General features: G+C 35.2%; 1 protein-coding gene across 2 annotated transcripts; it reads right to left on the reverse strand.

Moving 5' to 3' along the window:
- Nucleotides 1-354: 354 nt before the first annotated feature.
- Nucleotides 355-17,894, reverse strand: LOC125843517 (kinesin-like protein KIN-UC). Of its 2 annotated transcripts, XM_049522627.1 has the most exons (22): nt 17,502-17,894; nt 15,535-15,632; nt 15,306-15,428; nt 13,838-14,023; nt 11,893-12,114; nt 10,717-10,876; nt 10,374-10,523; nt 9,145-9,233; nt 8,213-8,425; nt 7,890-8,024; nt 7,623-7,757; nt 6,550-6,729; nt 6,079-6,258; nt 3,726-3,851; nt 3,359-3,487; nt 3,170-3,290; nt 2,951-3,043; nt 2,084-2,209; nt 1,578-1,703; nt 1,190-1,333; nt 985-1,113; nt 355-708 (listed from the first exon to the last, which is right to left on the reverse strand). In XM_049522627.1, exons 1-22 carry the CDS (start codon nt 17,743-17,745, stop codon nt 563-565), a joined length of 3,255 nt encoding a protein of 1,084 aa, XP_049378584.1. In that variant the 5' UTR covers nt 17,746-17,894; the 3' UTR covers nt 355-562. The 2 variants fall into 2 exon arrangements, with proteins under 2 accessions (XP_049378584.1, XP_049378585.1); XM_049522628.1 differs by lacking the exons at nt 15,535-15,632; nt 17,502-17,894 and having other exon boundaries at nt 13,838-13,974; nt 15,306-15,426.
- Between the last annotated feature and the right edge of the window lie 1,664 nt (nt 17,895-19,558).

Raw genomic sequence — 19,558 nt, forward strand, 5'->3', positions numbered from 1 at the left:
AGAACTAGTAGTTGTGAGTTATATTGATCTTTTAAAATATACTTTTCTGGAAGATTCAACGCACACCTAATGGCATTTTTAAAGAGTTTTGAGTGGAATTAATACAGAAGATTCAACTGAAGGACGATCTTTTCTATTAGTCAGTATGAATCATGGGGAGATGTAGATCATAACTTATTGATTCATTCCAACAAATTTGCTTTTGCTACTATCTTGCATATATTGAAAGTTCACTAAGAAAATAATACATTTTATACTCTGCAAATCAAATGGATTGTGAAAACTACGCCTCGGATTCATGTTCAAATCCTGGATCAACGAATATTTCTTTTTTTCCATCGACCTACTAGTTATTGAAATGTTGATAAATTACGATGCATATGTATAAGAATGGTATATAATTTACAAAAACATTTATCATAAAGCATCTTAGTTACATTTTGTTGGGCTACTTACAGGATTGTTGTAAATACATGTTAGTAAAAGAGGCTACTTCATAATGCCCTACTTCTGTAGACTCAAAAAACTGGGATTTCATTATATTGGTGAAGTATTGTATTCACTATGCTCTTATTTGAGCTTGAAATGTAGAGCTCAACTTTAATGTCTTCTTAGCCAAATTGCGAATATCCTCTCGTGAAGATTCGTTTGATATTCGTACAATTTCATCCAACGCTCCACTTGACACGAAATCTCTAGCATTACCCTCTGCCATAGCCATAAGAAGATGCATCACTATTAATAGATATCTTTACTTTGATAGTATTGTGAAGAATTTCATATATAGATTTTTGAGGCAGGGGGCATTAGATCCCCAGAGTAGACTAGCACTTGCCAAGGCCAAGGTATACGACTACGCCAGAAGGTTTAGCTGTTTTTAGCTATATCATAAAAACTGTATATACATGTGCATAATACTCCAATAGGTTTCCTAAAATCACAAGAACAGCTATAACAAGAAATAGGTTTGGACAAGTAGCTAACCATTTTGTGCCAAATGACAGAGAGCAAGTTCAATGTGGCGCCTAGTGGAAGAAGAAGCACTGTTAGAGTTGGTTGTCAACCATCTCAGTACACCATCTTCCATAAGAGTAGAACGGCCTTTCCGATGTCCTGGAAAAAGTAATACTAGTCAAGTTTTTGCTCACAGGAAAAACAGTAATTACATCCATGTCTGAACCACACAAACCTTGAATTGTTCCGCGCGATTCACACTTAGCAAAGTTAGCCAATCCTCTGGCAACCTGTGCAATGACTTCAATATTTCCAGATCTAGCCATTTCTAACAATGCTTTGACAGCTCCATCTTCCCTCAATGTAGCATGTAACTTTTCTGCCATGACATAGATCCTTATCAATGTTCAACATAAAAGAATAAACCATCCAGCCTCAGAGGATCAGTGAAACATAATGTTCCTTAAATTTTGTAAAATACAAAAGGCAATGTCAACATGGAGTTGAAGAAGATAATGTGTAGCAAACAATTCACACTAGTCAATTCAACAATGCACATGAAAGTAGAAAGCGTAGGAAACATAATGCAATCTACTGCCATCCAGATAATGACCTAAACTTACCATTTCCACACAAATTTGCAATTGCTCCTGCTACCATTCGAAGAGTTTGGGCGTCTTCAGTTTTGACAGCTGTATTGGCTAAAAGTTGAGCACCTCCTTTACTTGATATTAATCCTTGATTCATTTCTGAACAGGTTAAAATTTGAAAAATTTCAGTAAAACGCAAGTGAATTTGATAGATCAGCCCTTAATAACAGATTCATGTGAAACGAGAAAGAAATTTAAGAGGGTTAAAACATCGAGCCGACTGGATAATAGCCAAACTTTGCTTTTGCAATTATTCTGATGTTAACACCTTTAATCTGAAAAATTATATTCATAATATGGATGATTATACAGTCTTTGTATAACCTTTATTTGTATATATAATATATGTTACCTATTTAAAAAAATCTGAAATATTATAAACAGATTGATGCACAAGATTACTATCACTTGAATGTTCTACCATATATGCACAAGATTTCAAAAACTGAGAATGTAATGAAGAAAAGATTCACAAGTACCATTCATTGCCAAATTGGCAATAGCTCCAGAAGCCACTCTGAGTATAGTTGCATTTTGGGATGATTGTAGCAGCATAAGAAGTGCATCTAAACCACCTTCTTGCACAATCTTTTCCTGATTGCTGTCTGAAATAAGCAAAAAAAAAGACTCAGGTTTTTCCTCTGAATATTATCTGTTGATTTTTTTTTCATAACTGAAATGACAATAACTTGTCCATGTCAGTCTTGTGGAGTTGAATCAGATTATGGACCTAGTGGGAATGGAAGAGTACACAGAGATATAATGGTGGACTAAAAAATCTCTCATGCACCTCTCTTCAATCTCAATTCTAATTGATTAGCTTCCTCTTCTGCGCACAGTTTGCATAAAAGATATGTTGAAATTAGAAGGTCTTGACGATTAAAAGCAAACAGATCTGACTGGTTTATGAATGATCAATTAAGAAGCTAAGAGCCCAAGAAAGCAAAGCAAGCACAGATTTTCCTAAATTTCTCCAAGTAGCAAAAAGAAGAGACTATTACTAGCCTATTCACAGTTGTCGCATAACATTAAGCACAAAAATCCTACCTAAAAACCAGAGAAGTAACCTAATGTCATTCACCTCAAATGAGCACATATCATTTAATATGTTTTAAGGTTTAGGAAAGATATTTTACTTTGCAACATAAACTTTATGCCTTAACTCTAATGTCATGGCTTTTTGCAAGTCCAAATAGGTAATTCAGTTTATCTGGGTAGCCAAAGAACCATCATTTTCAGTTACCATTCCAAATAAAGATTTCTATCAAGCTATTCTGTTTAGTAGTATTGACAAACATACCATTGTTTTGACACTTAAATATCACTCAACAGTTAGTTATACAGACCTTCAGCTGCAAGATTGGCTACCACCTTCACAGCATGAATCTGGACGTCCAAATCAACTGATGACAACAAAGAGATTATCTTCTGGACACCAACTGAATTGCAAAGTCATTGAACCTAGTTAATTTAAAGAATCCAAAAGATAAATTGAAATAAATAGCTCTGATTATGCTATTATATAACAAGACTGTGACCTGACTTAAGCATTTGAAGAGTTTTACCTTCTTCAATTATCTTTGACATGGTGTTCTGATGGGCAAAAATCCTTTCTCTTGATTCAGTTGATCTGTGCATATTGAATGATCTACTGGGTGTATATTGCTTCATATATGACTTCTTCTCCTGTAAGTATCAGATGTTAACTCTAATCCGGGATATAGTAGACATAAGAACCCCAAGACAGGACTTACCTCAAAGCCATCTTCACTCTCAGGCACAAGCTTCTTTATATTAAACAGCTCATTTTCAGCAGCTTTCCTTTGCTTTTCCTCAATTAGAAGTGTTTGCCTCACATTGTGAAGCTCGTCATGCAATTCTCTCTAAGGGATCATGTTGAGGAAGCAAAGATTATTATCAGTAAATTTTCCACTAACATAAATTATGTTTTTTTGCTTATGAGTAGAATGCACATTTTTCCTATTTTTGCTGTTTTCTTTTTCACCTTTTCTTTTCTTTTGCAGGAGGGTTGGTAAGGAACATGGGCATGGCAAGATAATTTAAGTGAATTTAACAATAATGATAACCTTGAGGGGACAAACGTTAAAGTGCTTTACATACCTTTTCTGATAGTAGAACCTGATATTCTGTTTTTAATGCTTGAAGTTCCTTCACAGTTGGCTCATACAGGTGATGCATTTCTTCCAATTTGGATCTAAGTGCATCTGACTCTTTTTCCCTCTGAATCTACAATCAGGAAAAGAAATAACAATTGAGGCTGAAAAGAACTTTAACCTAGACAATTAAAGCCAAAACTGTTATAACAACAACTACTCCTCAGCGTCAACTATATGAATTGTCAATAACCATATTCCCCATTTATATTCATCTCAAGCCAACACTATACAAAATGAAAATAAAATGAAAGTTCAAGAAGTTCTCCTATATTTCCTATTGACATAAGAATCTCTAATAGGGCTAAAAACCTCCTAGAAAGCATGTCATCCATACTCTAATTGCCATGCCTGGGAGTGCTGGGAGGGGGGGAGTGGGGTGTTAGTGTCCCACATTAATTGAAGGATATGTTGTTTGTCTCCTTATATGGTCTTGTACAATCCTTATGTCCAAAGCTAGATTTTGTGGTTTAGTTAAGCCCAAGGTCTATTTCTTTACAAACACCATTACTCTCATCTACAAACCGGAGCATCTAAAAGTCGACGTAAGACATGATCAAACCATCTCAAGCGACCTCTCATCTTATCCTCACTCTGTGTTACTTGCATCAAGCTTATTTTTAATCTTGTCTAGACTAGTATGGTTGCACATCCATCTTAGCATTTGCATCTTTGGGACACTCATCTTGTGGACATGTTGTACTTACTACTTTAGAAGCCCAACATTCGCTCTCATGTATATCAATCGTCATATAACTATTTCATAGAACTTACATTTCACTTTGGTAGGTATCATTCTATCACATAACACCACGGCAACTCTTCTCTGTTTCAACCATTCGACTTTGGTTCCATGTATAGCATCTTTATCTATCATTCCATTCTCCTAGTACAATGGGCCTAGATATCTGAATTGTTTGCAGTTAGGCACCACAATCCCATCTAATTTCACCTCAACTTCACTATTCGTATGCTGTCAAAACTCATAGTGCATATATTCACTCCTAGTTCTACTTATCCTAAAACGTTGACCTCATCTAGCATTGTGTTGGCTAGCTCATCCATAACTGGGGTAAATAAGTAGTCAATGCCGATCCTTGGGGTAAGCCCACAGTTACAGTTAAATCCTTTGTATCTCCTACTGTTTGTACGCTAGTGAAGGTTCCTTCAGACATGTCCTTTATGACATTTATATATATTTAACATAAATTCCTTACTTCTCCAACATCCACCAAAGTACCTTTCTTGGTATTTTATCATATGCCTTCTCTAGGTCAATGAACATCATGTGTATAACTTTCTTCCTCTCGCAATAAATTTCCATTTATCTTCTTAGAAAAATAAAGCTTCCACTGTAAATGTATCGGGCATAAATTCAAACAGAAGACTGATAAAGCATGCAACCTACCAGACTGATTATGGGTTCACAGAATATCTCTCTAAGAACTCACACTTCCTTAGGTGAAGTAGGAGGCTCCTAATACCTAAATCTCCCTGGCACAAGCACCACTGGTAACGGATTAGACAGATTTCTGCAACCAGATCTGGCATCATTGAAAGTTTAGCTGCTGTCCATAACATTCAACCCCAACAGCTATAGTGACCTTTTCTCCATCAACTGCCATACCATTTTGGCATTTTTCAATTTCATCTTCCATCCTATTAACACAGACAGTCAAAATGATGTATCCGACACTGATACAAACATGCAGGAATGACACTTGTGCCACGACATATTACATGATCTGGAATATATACAAGAATATGCATTCTCAGTAGTGATTACTAGTGGAACATATGCATTGCCTAATATAAGTAATAGATGTCCAATCCTTCTTTTGTTCTTCTTTTTCCCCCTCAATTAAAACCATAAGTTCTTGTTCATTTTAGTATGCCTTCAACATTCTCTTGTTAGATTTATCCTGACTAGCTTGTAAAGTGTTGATGAAGGGTGACACCGTGACGGTGTGAATGAACACAGTCTTGTCTACTTAATACCATGTCAAGTTATATTGATCCCCTTTAGATATTTATTTATACATTGAGATGTTGAGAACAAGCTGTCTTAATTACAGTTAGAAGTTTCAATTTTATTTTATTTTTAAAAAGAGCACACAGTCTTAATTATTTATTGTTCAAATCCTAGATGCAATATCTTAATATAGATGTGTATTTAGAGCAAACATCTTAATCATTATAAAACCAAATGGGCTTAGTCAACTACGTCAACTGAATAAGAGTGCAAATCATCATCCTATATAAAATCATAGTACAGAGGTTGGATGGTTATTCAGCTTTACCTTCGTTGAGGTTTCATGATCTGTAAATTGTTCTTCAATTGCATGTAGTTGTTCCTTTGCATTTTCAACACGAGCATGCTCATCTTTTAGCTGTTGTTCTAATTGTGCTATTTTCTCTTCATACATCAGAGTAGTATCTGCAAGTTCCTTCTGATATAAAGATGCTTCCTTCTGATGGTGCTTTTAGGGACAGAAAAAAACAAAATTAGATACTTTCCCATAGCAACCTAGAACAAATAGAAACTAAATTGGGCTCTTGATTAATTTCAGCATGACAAGAACAGAAAATTAGATTAACTTCATTCCACAGATTAATTATAGGCTTTTAACAACTTTAGTACATTGTAAGTTGTATTTTCTGGCTAAGATAACCTGTCAAATTAAGCATAGTAGGAGCTATGAATTCAGAAATGATAAGTGCAAGTTGAAGTCTTAAAAAGAAAATAGAGCATTCCGGCATAAAAGATCAACCTCCATTAATTCCTGAAGGACAGTTGACTGCTCCTTCATCAGTTCTAATTGTTGTTCAGCACTTTCAGAGCGAGCATGCTCATCTTGTAATTGCTTCATCAGATCAGTTATCTTCTTCTCATACATTTGGGTGTTCTCGGCAAGTACTTTCTGATATGATGAATTCTCAGTTTGTTGTTGCTACAAACACCAAAACAACAAGATTAGTGCCACAGCTGGCCCAATGAAAAGATGTCCAGTTTATGACAGAAAACTAGATGCGGAGCTACTAAATAAGCTCAAAATCATAACCACAAAGCATATTAAAGGTTCAAATTGCCAACTTCTTCAAAACATCACATCAAGAAATACTTACAATTTCCACAAGCACATTTCAAAGAACCTAACTCATCTTAAGTTAAGAAAAATGAACCATTTAACCTTTTAACTGGTGCATGCTAAGTAGTGGCAATAATAATCTGAACTTTACAAAATTTGAACCAGAACTTGAATAGGAAAACAAGTGGACACATCTGCAAGGAAACCCATCTCGAAACGAGTGAGTTGCCTAAAACCTCCCTTGTTGCTTGCATGATTTCAGATAAAAAAGACTAATCATTTTAACCTACCTCTCAAGGATTGTCTTTCTTTCAGAACCTTGTTACTTTTAAGCTGTCTTTTAGCCTGAGGCTTTCAGAAAAGACACATTTCTCACAGGTGACTTATATATAACAACTCTGTACAATGTAAAGTTGTAAACATTACATTTATCCAATGTTGAACAGTAATACATACACTATCATGTAGGTACATATGTAACTTAATTGCTAAGTCCAACAATTTAGTAGAAGAATAGGGAGACGAGAATACATAAAAGGATAAAGAAATAGCTCTATATAACTTTCAATAGCTAGACCTCTGGACATCAGAAAATCACCAAGCAGTCTCAGTTCTTCTTTACTGAGATGAGTCTACACAGGACTTAGGATATCTATCATAAATGCATCTGAAAATACATAGCTCAACTCACTACCACAGCTTTAAATCTAATTTCAGAAGTATGCTAATGAACATAATTGATCAACCCTAGATACCTTGCAATGCTTTAAGCTCATTTGTAGGCGTGCAACCTCATCCTGCAACAAATTGTTATGATTTTTGTCTTGGTTGAAATCTTTCAGTACGTTTTCCAACTCCAATTTCAAACGACCATTCTCCTTTTCCAGAAGCTGAAATTACACGAGACATATTTAGGAGCTTTAGTCACTGATTTGAGAAAGTTCAAAGTTTGTAGAGATTAGGACTAGATGCTCATTATTAGTAAAACATTTTTTAAAAGAGAAGCCATCCTGCCCATGTACCTTGTTACTCTTCAAATCTGATTCTAGTTTCAAATTATCATTCTTCATCGAATTGATCAGTTGCTTCTGGCGACTCAACTCCTTCAACAGATTTTCCATATCTGACTCCAGGCGACTATTTTCTTTCTCTAGAAACTGCAGATGAAATAACGCATGCAGGGAATTTCAAAGCATGGAAGTCAGTTCACTGCCCCACCAGAATGAGATGAAATATGGAAGGACAAGATGCTATAAGGATTCCTTTGTTTAGTAAGCTCAACCTCAGAGAACGAAGATGATAGATATTCTATCCCAATAGATAGAAAAAGAGGCCAAAAAGTTACCTCAGACCTGGCAACTATACTTCTTTCTGCTTCAGTAAATGACTTTTGACACTCTCTTAGTTTTTTTTCCATAGCCATTCGGTCATTTGCCCTAAACTTTTGTTGCCTATCAACCTCCACGGTGAGGTGCTCCACTTGAGTCTCTAGCTTCCGGCACAAGTTCTCGTAATCAAATTCTTCTCTCAACTTCACCGTGTTAACTATTTTCATGGCCTGTATAGAACAATTAATTCTAGCTCATGTGGCATGAAAGCTTTAAAGTGTCTAACTATAAAACAGCACATATCCAGATATAATATACCAGCAGAAACGCACAATTTTTGGGTCATAAATTGGCAGAGATGTGGTCTGTCATGTCATGGTTAGCAAGGAATGAAAAAGCAGCCAATGTAATTTTTTGGCAAGAAAAGCTATTAAAAGATTATATTTCGCTTTCATAAGTGTTTAGCTTCTTATAGGAAGGCTCTCTGTAGATCAGTTCTTATGATAAGCAGAAAAAGATATGTTGCATAGTAAATTATGTTTTCACTTATCAAAACTACTTCTTTCTCTGACATATGCGGCATGGTATAGATAAAAGAGAGCTTAAGCATTTAAAAGATAGACAAGAATCAAGTTGGCTGAATCTCTTGTGTCGGGATAAGAATTTTTATCCACCACTGGAAGTACTAATTATTTTTCTCTGGTTTTAAAAGCAAGTTAGACCAAATGGCAACACTCCTTAGATATGAGAGATACGGCTTGTCGAAACTACTATTAGATGGAAAAAACAAAGGGAAGTCTAAATCATGAGTTTTTGCGGAATCAGATTAAAAGAGATGACAGATTGCTCAAGTATAATTCAGTAGGAAAACTGAAGACAGTTGACACTTGAGAGAGGCTAAAGGACTACAAACAAACTGCCAGATGTAATAAAAGAATACAAATCTCACCCTTTGTCCAAACATTATTGTGCTTGTGGTCTCTGAATAATGACGAGAAGATGGTCCAACGGTTATTATGAGGGAAGTTCGTGCAGAACCTGTTTCATTACCTTATATTAATAAGAAAATACCAATAAAGACAAGAATTGCATTCACGTGATACAAACTTACACCCTACGGTGTCAAATATAACATAGATACACACCATGGAAATGATCACAACCGAACATGATGTGCAACCAGTAATGACATAGTCAATAGTCAAGTCATAATTAGACACGTGTCTAGAGAAATAGATTCAGATTATTTTAGTTTTGAGGAAAGGACGGAACAGATGTTAATCACAGCTTATCAGCAGTAGCTCCTAGAATCTTTTCACATACAACATACAACATACAATCTAAAAATCCCACAGCCCATTTCTCTACAAAGCTTTTCTGTTCCATAGCCACTACAATGAATTTCATTCAGCATAGAAGAATCATTCTTTCTCATATGCTACCCCACATAGATATTCATTTTACCGAGCTTTAGCTTGAAAGTTGAATCAACTTTATTATCAACTTTATTATCATCTTTATGACTTCACAAGGACCATGTATTGTTGCGAACGTGGATGTTAACTGAAGAAATCAATAAGTGACAGGTAGTGGTGGATGTAGGGTTCTTTTTGTAATCGCAGTGTCTATCTCCCACCAACACAAGTACTGACTAACTCTACACACCAAGGCTTATGTAATTCTAAAGAAATTAATTAGTGTTTTTTTTTACTGTATTGCAAATTGAACCCTGGTCTCCCATGGTGGCTGTAGGGTAATTATTTGAGGTCACAATAAAAAAATCTATTTGGGAGGCTAAATAATAGATTTTTGAACAGAGTGTTCAGAGCAGAATCCTTGGGCCAGGATACTTCTCACTAATATCTATACTGCATGTAGCAAATGACGGTCAATTAAAGAGTTAAGAAAGTGTATAGTAGTGAAAAGCCAGAAATAACTCCTTGGACTGAGAGGACAAGTAGTTCGTGTACAAAAAGTCACACATTAGAGTGAAAGAACAGGGCATAAGAACACACTTACTTCCAAAATCACACATAACAGGGAAAGTTCAAGGAATAAAAGCACACTTACTCTCAAACAACCTATGCAGGGTGATGGGCAAATTTTTGAGATCTAAATTAGCTAAATTAAGAACAATAAAAATATAGCTAAATTAAATGAGAGAAAACTTTGAATAACCTCCAAATGAATCACGAAGAAGTCGTGTTAGTTTAGAATCTCTTGTAGGTATATGAGGACTGTTCTCAGCCAATGCGTTTATACATTTTCCCAGAGAAGTAAGAGACAGATTAATAAACTTTGCCTCTTCCAACAAGCGACCTTCACTCCCTGCAAGACAGTCAAATATGTTTGTTTATTAATCTGGAGAATGAACCAAATAAAAGTAAGAGACATATGAACATGTATTGCATGCTTCCATCACCACATTACCACAATATCCCTACCTCCCAGAAACAACCTATGTGTGAAGATGTCAAATAAGAAACCAAAAAGAACTGGTTAGTGTGAAATAATAACAAACCAGATTTGTCTATTCGCTCTGATCCTGCAAGATCAACTATTAGTAGCTTGCTTTTACGAACAAGAGGCATCTGATTGCCATGTCTATCAGTTTTGCTGTCTTTCTCTTGTAAAGATGAGCCGGTTTCTTCATCATTTTTAACAGATTTACGGATGTTAACCTGTAAAAAGAAGGAGAAATAAGAACAAATTAATAGACAAGCTACCTGCCTTGTATAGATTTCTCATCTTTTTAAAAGCATGCTACAGTTCAGTAAACTATGCCACGCACATTCCGTGACCAATATGGGACACTCTAACAACCTCCGAGATACCAGGACAAGATTGGAGTGTGGAAAAATAACACACGAGTCCAGCACTGGACAAACCAAGAACAAGAATGCGCTTGTCTCTAATACTATGTAAGGAAATCGAAACTAGTTCTAACTTAATCACAAAATTAGCTTATGAAGTAAAAGTTGCCTGAGACCATGTAACGGAGACAACATTGCATTCCTTCACCAATATCAGACACTATCACACCCTCCAACACAGCCAGGGCTAGACGCTCCCAGACACGGACAAAAGAATGTGTGAATCCAACTTTGCATAAACCAAAAATAGGAATCGGTCTAACTCTTATACCATGTAAAGAAAATGGACATTGAACCTAACTCAACCCTACAGTTCTAGGTGTTTTTTGTGCAAGGAAACCAGTGAAACCAACAATCATCCTTTCCTGCATTGCAAATTTACAACTCAACTCTGAAACTTGTTCTTTAGTCTCACAGAGAACAAGTGGTCAATGCCTGAACATACTGATGAGCTGCTGGATTAGAAAAGGGGGTGGCAAGAATCAGAAAAAAGTGGTGGAGGATAATACCTTCCTGCATTTGGTGGGTAGTATGGAAGGAGAAAAATGGTAGATGCTTTGAAGATAATATTAAGTCCATTCATGAGAAATGGAACTGCATTGTTTCTCTATATTGTTTTGGTGCAAAGAAAATGGTATAGAGGAAGTAGCTGAGCTTGTACATTTTTTAGGTGGCTCCTAAATCTGGAACCTTCTATTATGAAGGATGCTTAACTCTTTAAGATCCTAAATGCATGAGTAGGAACAGGAGAACGTCCAAAATATAGTTGTGTATCCTCAACTTTTTTTCCATGAGAGAATAGCTAAGGAAATTTTAATTTATACCATAAGAATTGCATGGCTACGTGATGATTCGGTATTTAACTTAGTATTTGCTGCAAGACGGTTGGCTTCTCCAATTTGCAGTAGTTGCAAGAAATGGTCAAGATCCTGAATCTTAACCACTGTAGCACCAGGGACAGATACTTCTCCAGTCTTAGCATCTTCAACAATTGGAATGTTTATCTTTTCAGGAGCAAGCAAATCTTGGATAGACTCCATGTACAACTGTTGCATAAATTACAAATGTTAGTAACTAGCAGTGAAACTCAAAGATATTACAGTCTCCATAGCAACTAACAAATAAATATTGAACCTCAAAAGCTAGGATTGGTCATCAGTCATCAAGCTACACAGTTGAGAAGTGTAAGCATATGAACCTTGTGCCTAACTCAACCCAAAAGGTAGCTCCTAAAGGGAAGATTGCTCGAGTCCATATAAATAGACCATTAGTCCATTCCCCAATCAATGTGGGACTCTAACACCCCCTTTCATGCCAAGGCCCAACTGGAGTGTGGACAATATAACATTGGGACCCAAACAAGGAAGGAACTGGCTCTAATATCATGTAAATGACCTTGAGACTAACTAAGCCCCAAAAGCTAGCTCGTGCTTCAAGTGATATTTATTAGGATAAGGACTGACAAAATTACAACTTATTTCAGCCTGGACCATCATCAACAGGTCCAGCAACAAGAATGATATCATTAAATCTTTAATTCCCAACAGAACTTAGCATGGACAACAATATAACCTGTGTAGTGGGGTCCGGCGAGGGTAGGATGTACACAAACCTTATCCCTACCTTGGGGTAGAGAGATTGTTTCTGATAGACCTTCGACTCAAAGAGAAGTTTTTGAAAAAGAGAAATACGATAGAAAAATAGCAAAATACAAAGCAAATGAAACAACAGATAGTACCACGCATTGAAGAATAAGAAACTAAGCAATCACTAACTACTACTACTAATAGAAGGGGAGGGTATGAGGCTAGCCCCCTGCCTCTCCCACATAAAGTATGACAACACTCGGCTAACTACTATCCGTCTACTTTAATCCTTGACCTTCATACCTTCCTATCTAGGGTCATGTCCTCAGTAAGTTGGAGTTGAGTAACCTACCCCTAGTTCTTCTTCGACCTACATCAACCTGTCCTAACTCCAGTTATATCAAACCTCTCACGCCTCCTTACGGGAGAAGTATCTGCTCAGTGAAGAATAATTTCAAGATAATGCTTTTTCTTGAGAAAGGTAACAATATTATATACGAGTAGCAAAATTTCAAGATAATCCTATCACATGAACTTGTTTTGTAGATCTATGTGTAAGCCTTAACCGACTCAAAAGAATAAGAGGACTTTACACAAGCATTGTGTTGTTAAGGGAAATCCACATGTCGTTCACTTCCCCTACATATTTCCCTTTTCCTGATCAGATGCAATGGCTACATCCTAATGACAGAATTAGGAAGGACTAGATGACATTGCGCATGGAACATCCAATTGAACAATTGTAATGTAAGGTTGTAAATCTATCCATAACAGAGAAGTTTCTGGCCAAGGTCAGACCACCTTTCACTAGAGTAGGGCAGTAGTAGGAGAATTGCCTCTAAGAGGAAATCGGGGATGTCAAGAAGCCAATAGAAACATCACTAATTCACCAACAGTTTTGAATGTATGAGATTAGCAGTTAAAACTTCAAGTTATTCAACAAAATTTATGCCAAATGAATAAGCATTGTGTTAAATTTTCTAAATGCGAACTGCTCAACAAAACCTGCAAACAGCATTAAAGTTCCACATTCTTGCATTTTTCTTTGCCTTTGCTCTCAGTGTGCATGGATACAACAATTTGCATGTCTGTATTTCATAAGTTTAAATGTATGGTCTACTACATAAGACGCAAAATGGATACTTATACAAACAGATTTCATCATGTTAACCCATATGAATACCTGTAAAAAGGACATTTCCACACTATCAGATGAGGGGGTTGTATTGACAATAATGTCCTCCAAAGCTCTAACCATGATGCCACGCTCTGATACATCATCTTTACCCAATCTACCAACTGTATAAGTCTTGCCAGTACCTGTTTGACCATAAGCCATAACTGTCCCATTATACCCATTCAACACGCTCTGCAAAATCAATCAATTTTTTTTTTGCAGATTAAACACATAAAAATAGTTAGCCACAAAATCCAACAACGACTTTGTTTCCTTAAAATGTAAATTGGAAAAAAAAAAAAGGAAGAGATCCATAGTTGTATTGCATAAATAAAGGTTCTGTAGGTTTTATTCAAATAGAGAGCCACATAAACCCTGCTAATATCATGTTTTACTGCTCCTTGATATTGGGATCGAGGAATGTAGCATATTTTTCACCAACATTAGTTCACAACATTAGTATCTAATACACCTTTAATTGATCACTTTGACATGTATTAAGATGACATAAACTTTAACAGATGCAAATCACTTCGACAATTAACTAAACTGAACAATCTTTAGAATTTTTCCACATTCTTTTCTAGCTGAACATAAATACCATTCAACTCTGACTATTATCAATCAACCTCAAGTAACTTCAAAATAGAGTCTATATAAGTTAATAATAGTGACAAAATATTAGTAAGCAAAAAGAAAGTAGCAAGAGCACTTCTCACAGATCAGCAGCATGATATTGATGTCTGACTTGGGGAAGGGATGTGTCTCATGGAAAGTCAGAGAAAGCAAGTGCTTGAGCTAAATGTTTACCGGAAATTCGGTTTCTGTTCTTTGGGGGCTTTTGGACCCCTCTCAATCTTTTTCGTGGTTAGAAAGAAGGAATCTCAAAAAGGCCAGGAATGACTATCACTTGGCAGGTTTCAATAAAATGCCTATATGAAAAACTGATGGCTTTCCAGGGCTATGAAGATTGGCTTGCTTTAACAACCACGTGATGATTCAAGTTCGTGTTGCACGAAGCTGCACCTTGCTCTCTTTTTTCAATAAGTTTTTTTCTAACGCCTAGTTAATTAGTGGGGCATCGGTAGTGGAAATTCACAGATCTGATTAGAAACTGGAAGCTATTACAACAGATAATGTCCATCATGGTAAAACTTAATGCCCTAATTATTGAATACAAGAGTGAAGAGTAAATTGTGTCTTCCCAAGTCAAGTGAATTATATGCATAACTAACTACATCTCATAGCCGATCTGTTATTACTCATCATCAACAAAACCAAATAACATAAATGCTCCAATAAAAATATATCACAACTCATAATCAAAAGCTACTAGCTTTCATGACTGAATTATTACCAAGAAATTTTATAGACATTAGTGCAAACAAATTCATGAAACTAGCTACTTTCTGGGATAGCATAATACACTTCTATATATAGTTCAACCCATTATAGTTGTCATTGTACCACTTACCTCAACTACAGGCTTTGCAACTGTATCATATATGCGCTTTTGTGATGCACTTTCAGCAAAAACTTCATCAAACTTGTAAAACTCAGAATTCCAGTTGTTTTTTCTCAACTTTAACTTCTTGAGCTGCATAATTTAGGAAGTAGTTTGATTGATTTAGTAAGTTATTATGAATTACAAAGATAGAGTGAAAGACACATGGCCATGCAAATGCACTCTAAAGGTTAATCACCTCAGGCTGCAGTTCAACGCAATCCGCATAATCAGCATCTGAAAGCTCCTGGGCATTTCTTGGTCGAACTCTGATGGCAACTCTAACTCTTCCAGGTTCTAGGAAATTTTGTTACATTTGCTTAATATGTGTTGCATGATTTTGACAAATGACCAAATTTAATGATGGCATAAAGTAATATCCAACAAGTACATCATATCTGACAATTGCATACTTATTACAATCCCCACAAAAGACTTTGAATGAGATCATCATTGCATATAACAACTCTAAAATAGAAAAGTGACATGGTATAAAAGCGGGTTGTAATGTAGATAATTCTAAATATTCTAATGTGGGTGTTCAGAGGTGTGCAAAAGATGATTTTCTTCTGCACAGTACTTGAGTTTGTGGATCATCCATTGTTTTCCTACTAATCAGTTCCTGAAAATTCCTTTATTACTCACGCCAAAGTGGGCACAAGGTGAACCTTAGAAGCGGAAGATAAGCAAATCTATATTGTCTGGAAGGAAAAAATTACGCAGCTAACAAGTACATTCCTGAGTAAAGTGTATCCTTTTTATTGAACCTGAAAACAACAAAATGATTCTTCTTTTGATAATTTAGAAGATGACTAAAACTTTGCCAATAAACTGACATCCTCCTATATGCTTTCCACTTCTAAAAATTACATTTAATAGTCTCCACATTAAATAGTCAACCTCGTGTGTATTCAGGAGTGAAGGCCATATCTTGCTCCTATTATAATTTTTCGTGTGCAGTAGAAGAGCCTAATCAGAGGTGTGATAAAATGACTACTCCCTCTGTCTCATTTTATGTGGCACCGTTTGACTTGTCACGGTGTTCAAGGAAAAAAGGAAAACTTTTGAAACTTATGGTCTAAAACAATTTTTGAATATTTGTGTGGCGGTAAATCATTTCATTAAGGGTAAAAGGGGAATGTTGAAGTTAAATTGTTTCCAATTATAATAAGGTGACATTCTTTTTGGACAGACTAAAAAGGAAAGGGCGCCACATAAAATGGGATAGAGGGAGTACTTTTTTTTAACATCCGCTGAACATTTAACAGACAATAGTATTACCCTCAATAGAGAAGAACAGGAAAAGAGTATTCACATACTCGATACCAACTAGTTTGAGATTGAGGTACAGTTGGTTCATTGATCCCTAAATTTTTCAGCACATTTACTTGCACCAATAAAGTGAGCAGAATTATGATGCTTCAAATGACTACTCCACTTTACAAAATTTTCCAACATTTGTTAATCAAAATACATATCATCACCCAAATCTAGCTGGAGAACAGTTATCTTCAAAAACTTCAAATCTAACGTGCAGATAAGACAAAAACAAAAAATCAACTCCACATCCCAAATTCAACTTAGCTTTTCTCCTTTCTGTTTTTTTTTTTCCTTTTTTCAGACATAAAAGACCCTTCTTTCAAAAAAAAATGTGATACAACTGTCACACCACCAACTTCATTTCTGAATATTCAAGAATATTACAACTCGGGTCTATCGAAAATAACCACTCTACCTCCCAAGCAGAAGCGGAGCTAGCTTACTGATTGTGGGTCCAGCCTAACACAGTTGCTTTGGTCCAAATTCTGTATTGAATACAAATTATAAATTTAGAACCCATTAAGTTAACCAACTAGAATCTCGAACCCATAAATTCTGAATCTTGACTTCGCCTCTACTCTCAAAGTAGAGGTGACATTTGCGTACACTCTACCTTCCCCCGAACCAGACACCACTTATGAAATTACACCGGATATGTCGTTGTTTTTTATTACAACTCAATCCTCAATATCTATAAAACCAAACAAAATCCACAAAGTTCTATAAAAACAAAAAATGCTCAATCTTTCCATATAAGAAACAACAACAACAACAACAAAATTCAAAAATCACAAACACAATCTAACCAACAAAGCATCAAAGCATTAAAACAACTAAAATCAAAACCTGGATCATTCTCCTGAGGAGGAGACCGATTTCTCGAAGTGGGTGTAACAGAACGCCTTGAATTAGATGATACATTTTTCGAACGCAAATTTTGCGATTGCTGCTGCTGTTGTTGGCTATTAACACTAGAATTAGCAACCCCATTTCTTCCAGAACCATGATTATTAGAACCATGATTAGGAGGTAACCTTTCAGACCTATGTGAAGATGATGGTCTACCAGTAGTAGCACTAGAAGTCGCCATTTTTTTCAAGAAAAAAACAACCCCCAGAAACCAAAAAATGATACAGAAATTGATGAAGAAGAATATAGAAAGAGGGATTCACGTTTGGAGAAAGAGAAAAAAATTTATTATTAATGGAGAAATGGAGAAGGAAGAGGCCGGCACGTACAATTTGACAAAGTACTATAAAAGGAGAGTTGAGATAAAAATTGAATCTTTTTTTCCTTTTTACCTTTTCTTGAAATTCCCGCGTTGTGTTACTCTCTCCCTCTCTTCTTCCGCGCAAGGATAGTCATGGAGTGGTAAATAGTTACTTTAGAGATTTTGGATTTGATTTTTATTAGGTATAGACTGTGAGTTGTCTTTGTTAGGGGATGTTTTATTTCGAATGTGAGAATTTTTTTTATTAAACTTAGATTTAGTCGAGTCTCAAAATTTGTTGTAGGGTGGTTAGTACTACAAATTTTGGGTTCGAATTATGCTAGATATGAGTCATGGGTTGTCTTTGTCAAGGAGCAATTTTTTTCAATGTGAGACATTTTTAGTCAAACTCGAAAGTTTTTTCGTGAAATGTTAGTACTCTAGAGATTTCTGAGTGTAGAGTTATGAGTTGTCTTTGTCAGGGTGTGCTTCATTTTTAATTTAACAAGTTTTTACGTAAATTTGAATAGTCGAGCTACGATACGAATATCTCAACTATTCGAACATCAAAACAAAAGTTTTTTTCCTATAATGCAGGTGTTTACATCAAATCGATGATAATTAAGTCATATTTGTAAGTATATATTTTTTTCACTTGATACTAGTTAATTATTAGTAATATATAATTATTAACTCATTAGATTATGTTAATATGACTTCATGTAAATATCCAATGCAAATAAATTTTTAGGTACTTTGTGTGGGGTACCTTAATTAAATGGAACCTAATCTTGCAAGGTGATGTTTTTCTTTTTCTTTCTATTTTGGTCCATGTACTAATCTACTTCAAAAGGATTAAGTGTTAGGTGAAAATCTTTAGATTTGATTGAAATTATGTACTTTGCTACCTTTTTTGTTTGGTATTACACCTTTATTATTTGATATAGTAGTAGACTAACCTTCCACAATAATGAATTTTTCAAAAAAGATGTTTAGTTTGAACTCGTTTCAACAAAAAATACCTTCCTAGACGAGATATTTAGAATCCGTTTCAGGTCAGAGGAATAACTAGTTAAACTAACTCCTAAAAGTACTAGAATTATTTGTTCTTTACATAACAATTCAAAAAGATTAAAAAAAAGGTTGGAAAAGGAAAAAAAGGATATTACTACTACCTTTTTACGATGAAATCTATACAAATCTTTTTTCCAAAGATTTGACTATAGATTGAGGTAACCTACTGAAAGTAAAACAATTATTACCAACTTTACATGACCACTTTTTAATAACCATACATAAATCATCAAGAAATTAAAAGCTAGTTTAATCATCAAACTAATAATATATACAATGTAATTTTTAAAGTGAGGTCTAAAAAATATCTCTTTTTTTTTAAAAAAAAAACAAACCTTATTCTTACAAAGTAAGAAGATATTTAAGTTAGTTTCGATGGATCATCGAACCGACAAATAAGTATGAAATAAATGGAAGTATTGCATGATAGAAGAATGTTTTGTCATTTTTTAATAAGTATTAATAATTAATGTAGAAAACATGTGAAATTTAACATGGGTTGCCGGCCTAAGCCAGCTTGTATAAGTAGTTAGCTCTACAAATATACATTAATATGTCACCATCCTTGCTATTTTCACCAATAATTCAAACTATTCTCCACTATTTTTTTTCTTTTTTA

Source organism: Solanum stenotomum, chromosome 11 (assembly GCF_019186545.1).
Source record: "Solanum stenotomum isolate F172 chromosome 11, ASM1918654v1, whole genome shotgun sequence".
Taxonomy (NCBI): Eukaryota; Viridiplantae; Streptophyta; class Magnoliopsida; order Solanales; family Solanaceae; genus Solanum; species Solanum stenotomum.

What these genes read in the sequence shown, in the direction of transcription:
- LOC125843517 (XM_049522627.1), bottom strand. Translation starts at nt 17,745, where the DNA reads ATGGCGACTTCTAGTGCTACTACTGGTAGACCATCATCTTCACATAGG. An exon ending in TCCTCAGGAGAATGATCCAG is followed by an intron (nt 15,633 to 17,501) that starts GTTTTGATTTTA and finishes AAAATTTCCTAG; the next exon opens with AACCTGGAAGAGTTAGAGTT. An exon ending in TTGCAAAGCCTGTAGTTGAG is followed by an intron (nt 14,024 to 15,305) that starts GTAAGTGGTACA and finishes TTGATTTTGCAG; the next exon opens with AGCGTGTTGAATGGGTATAA.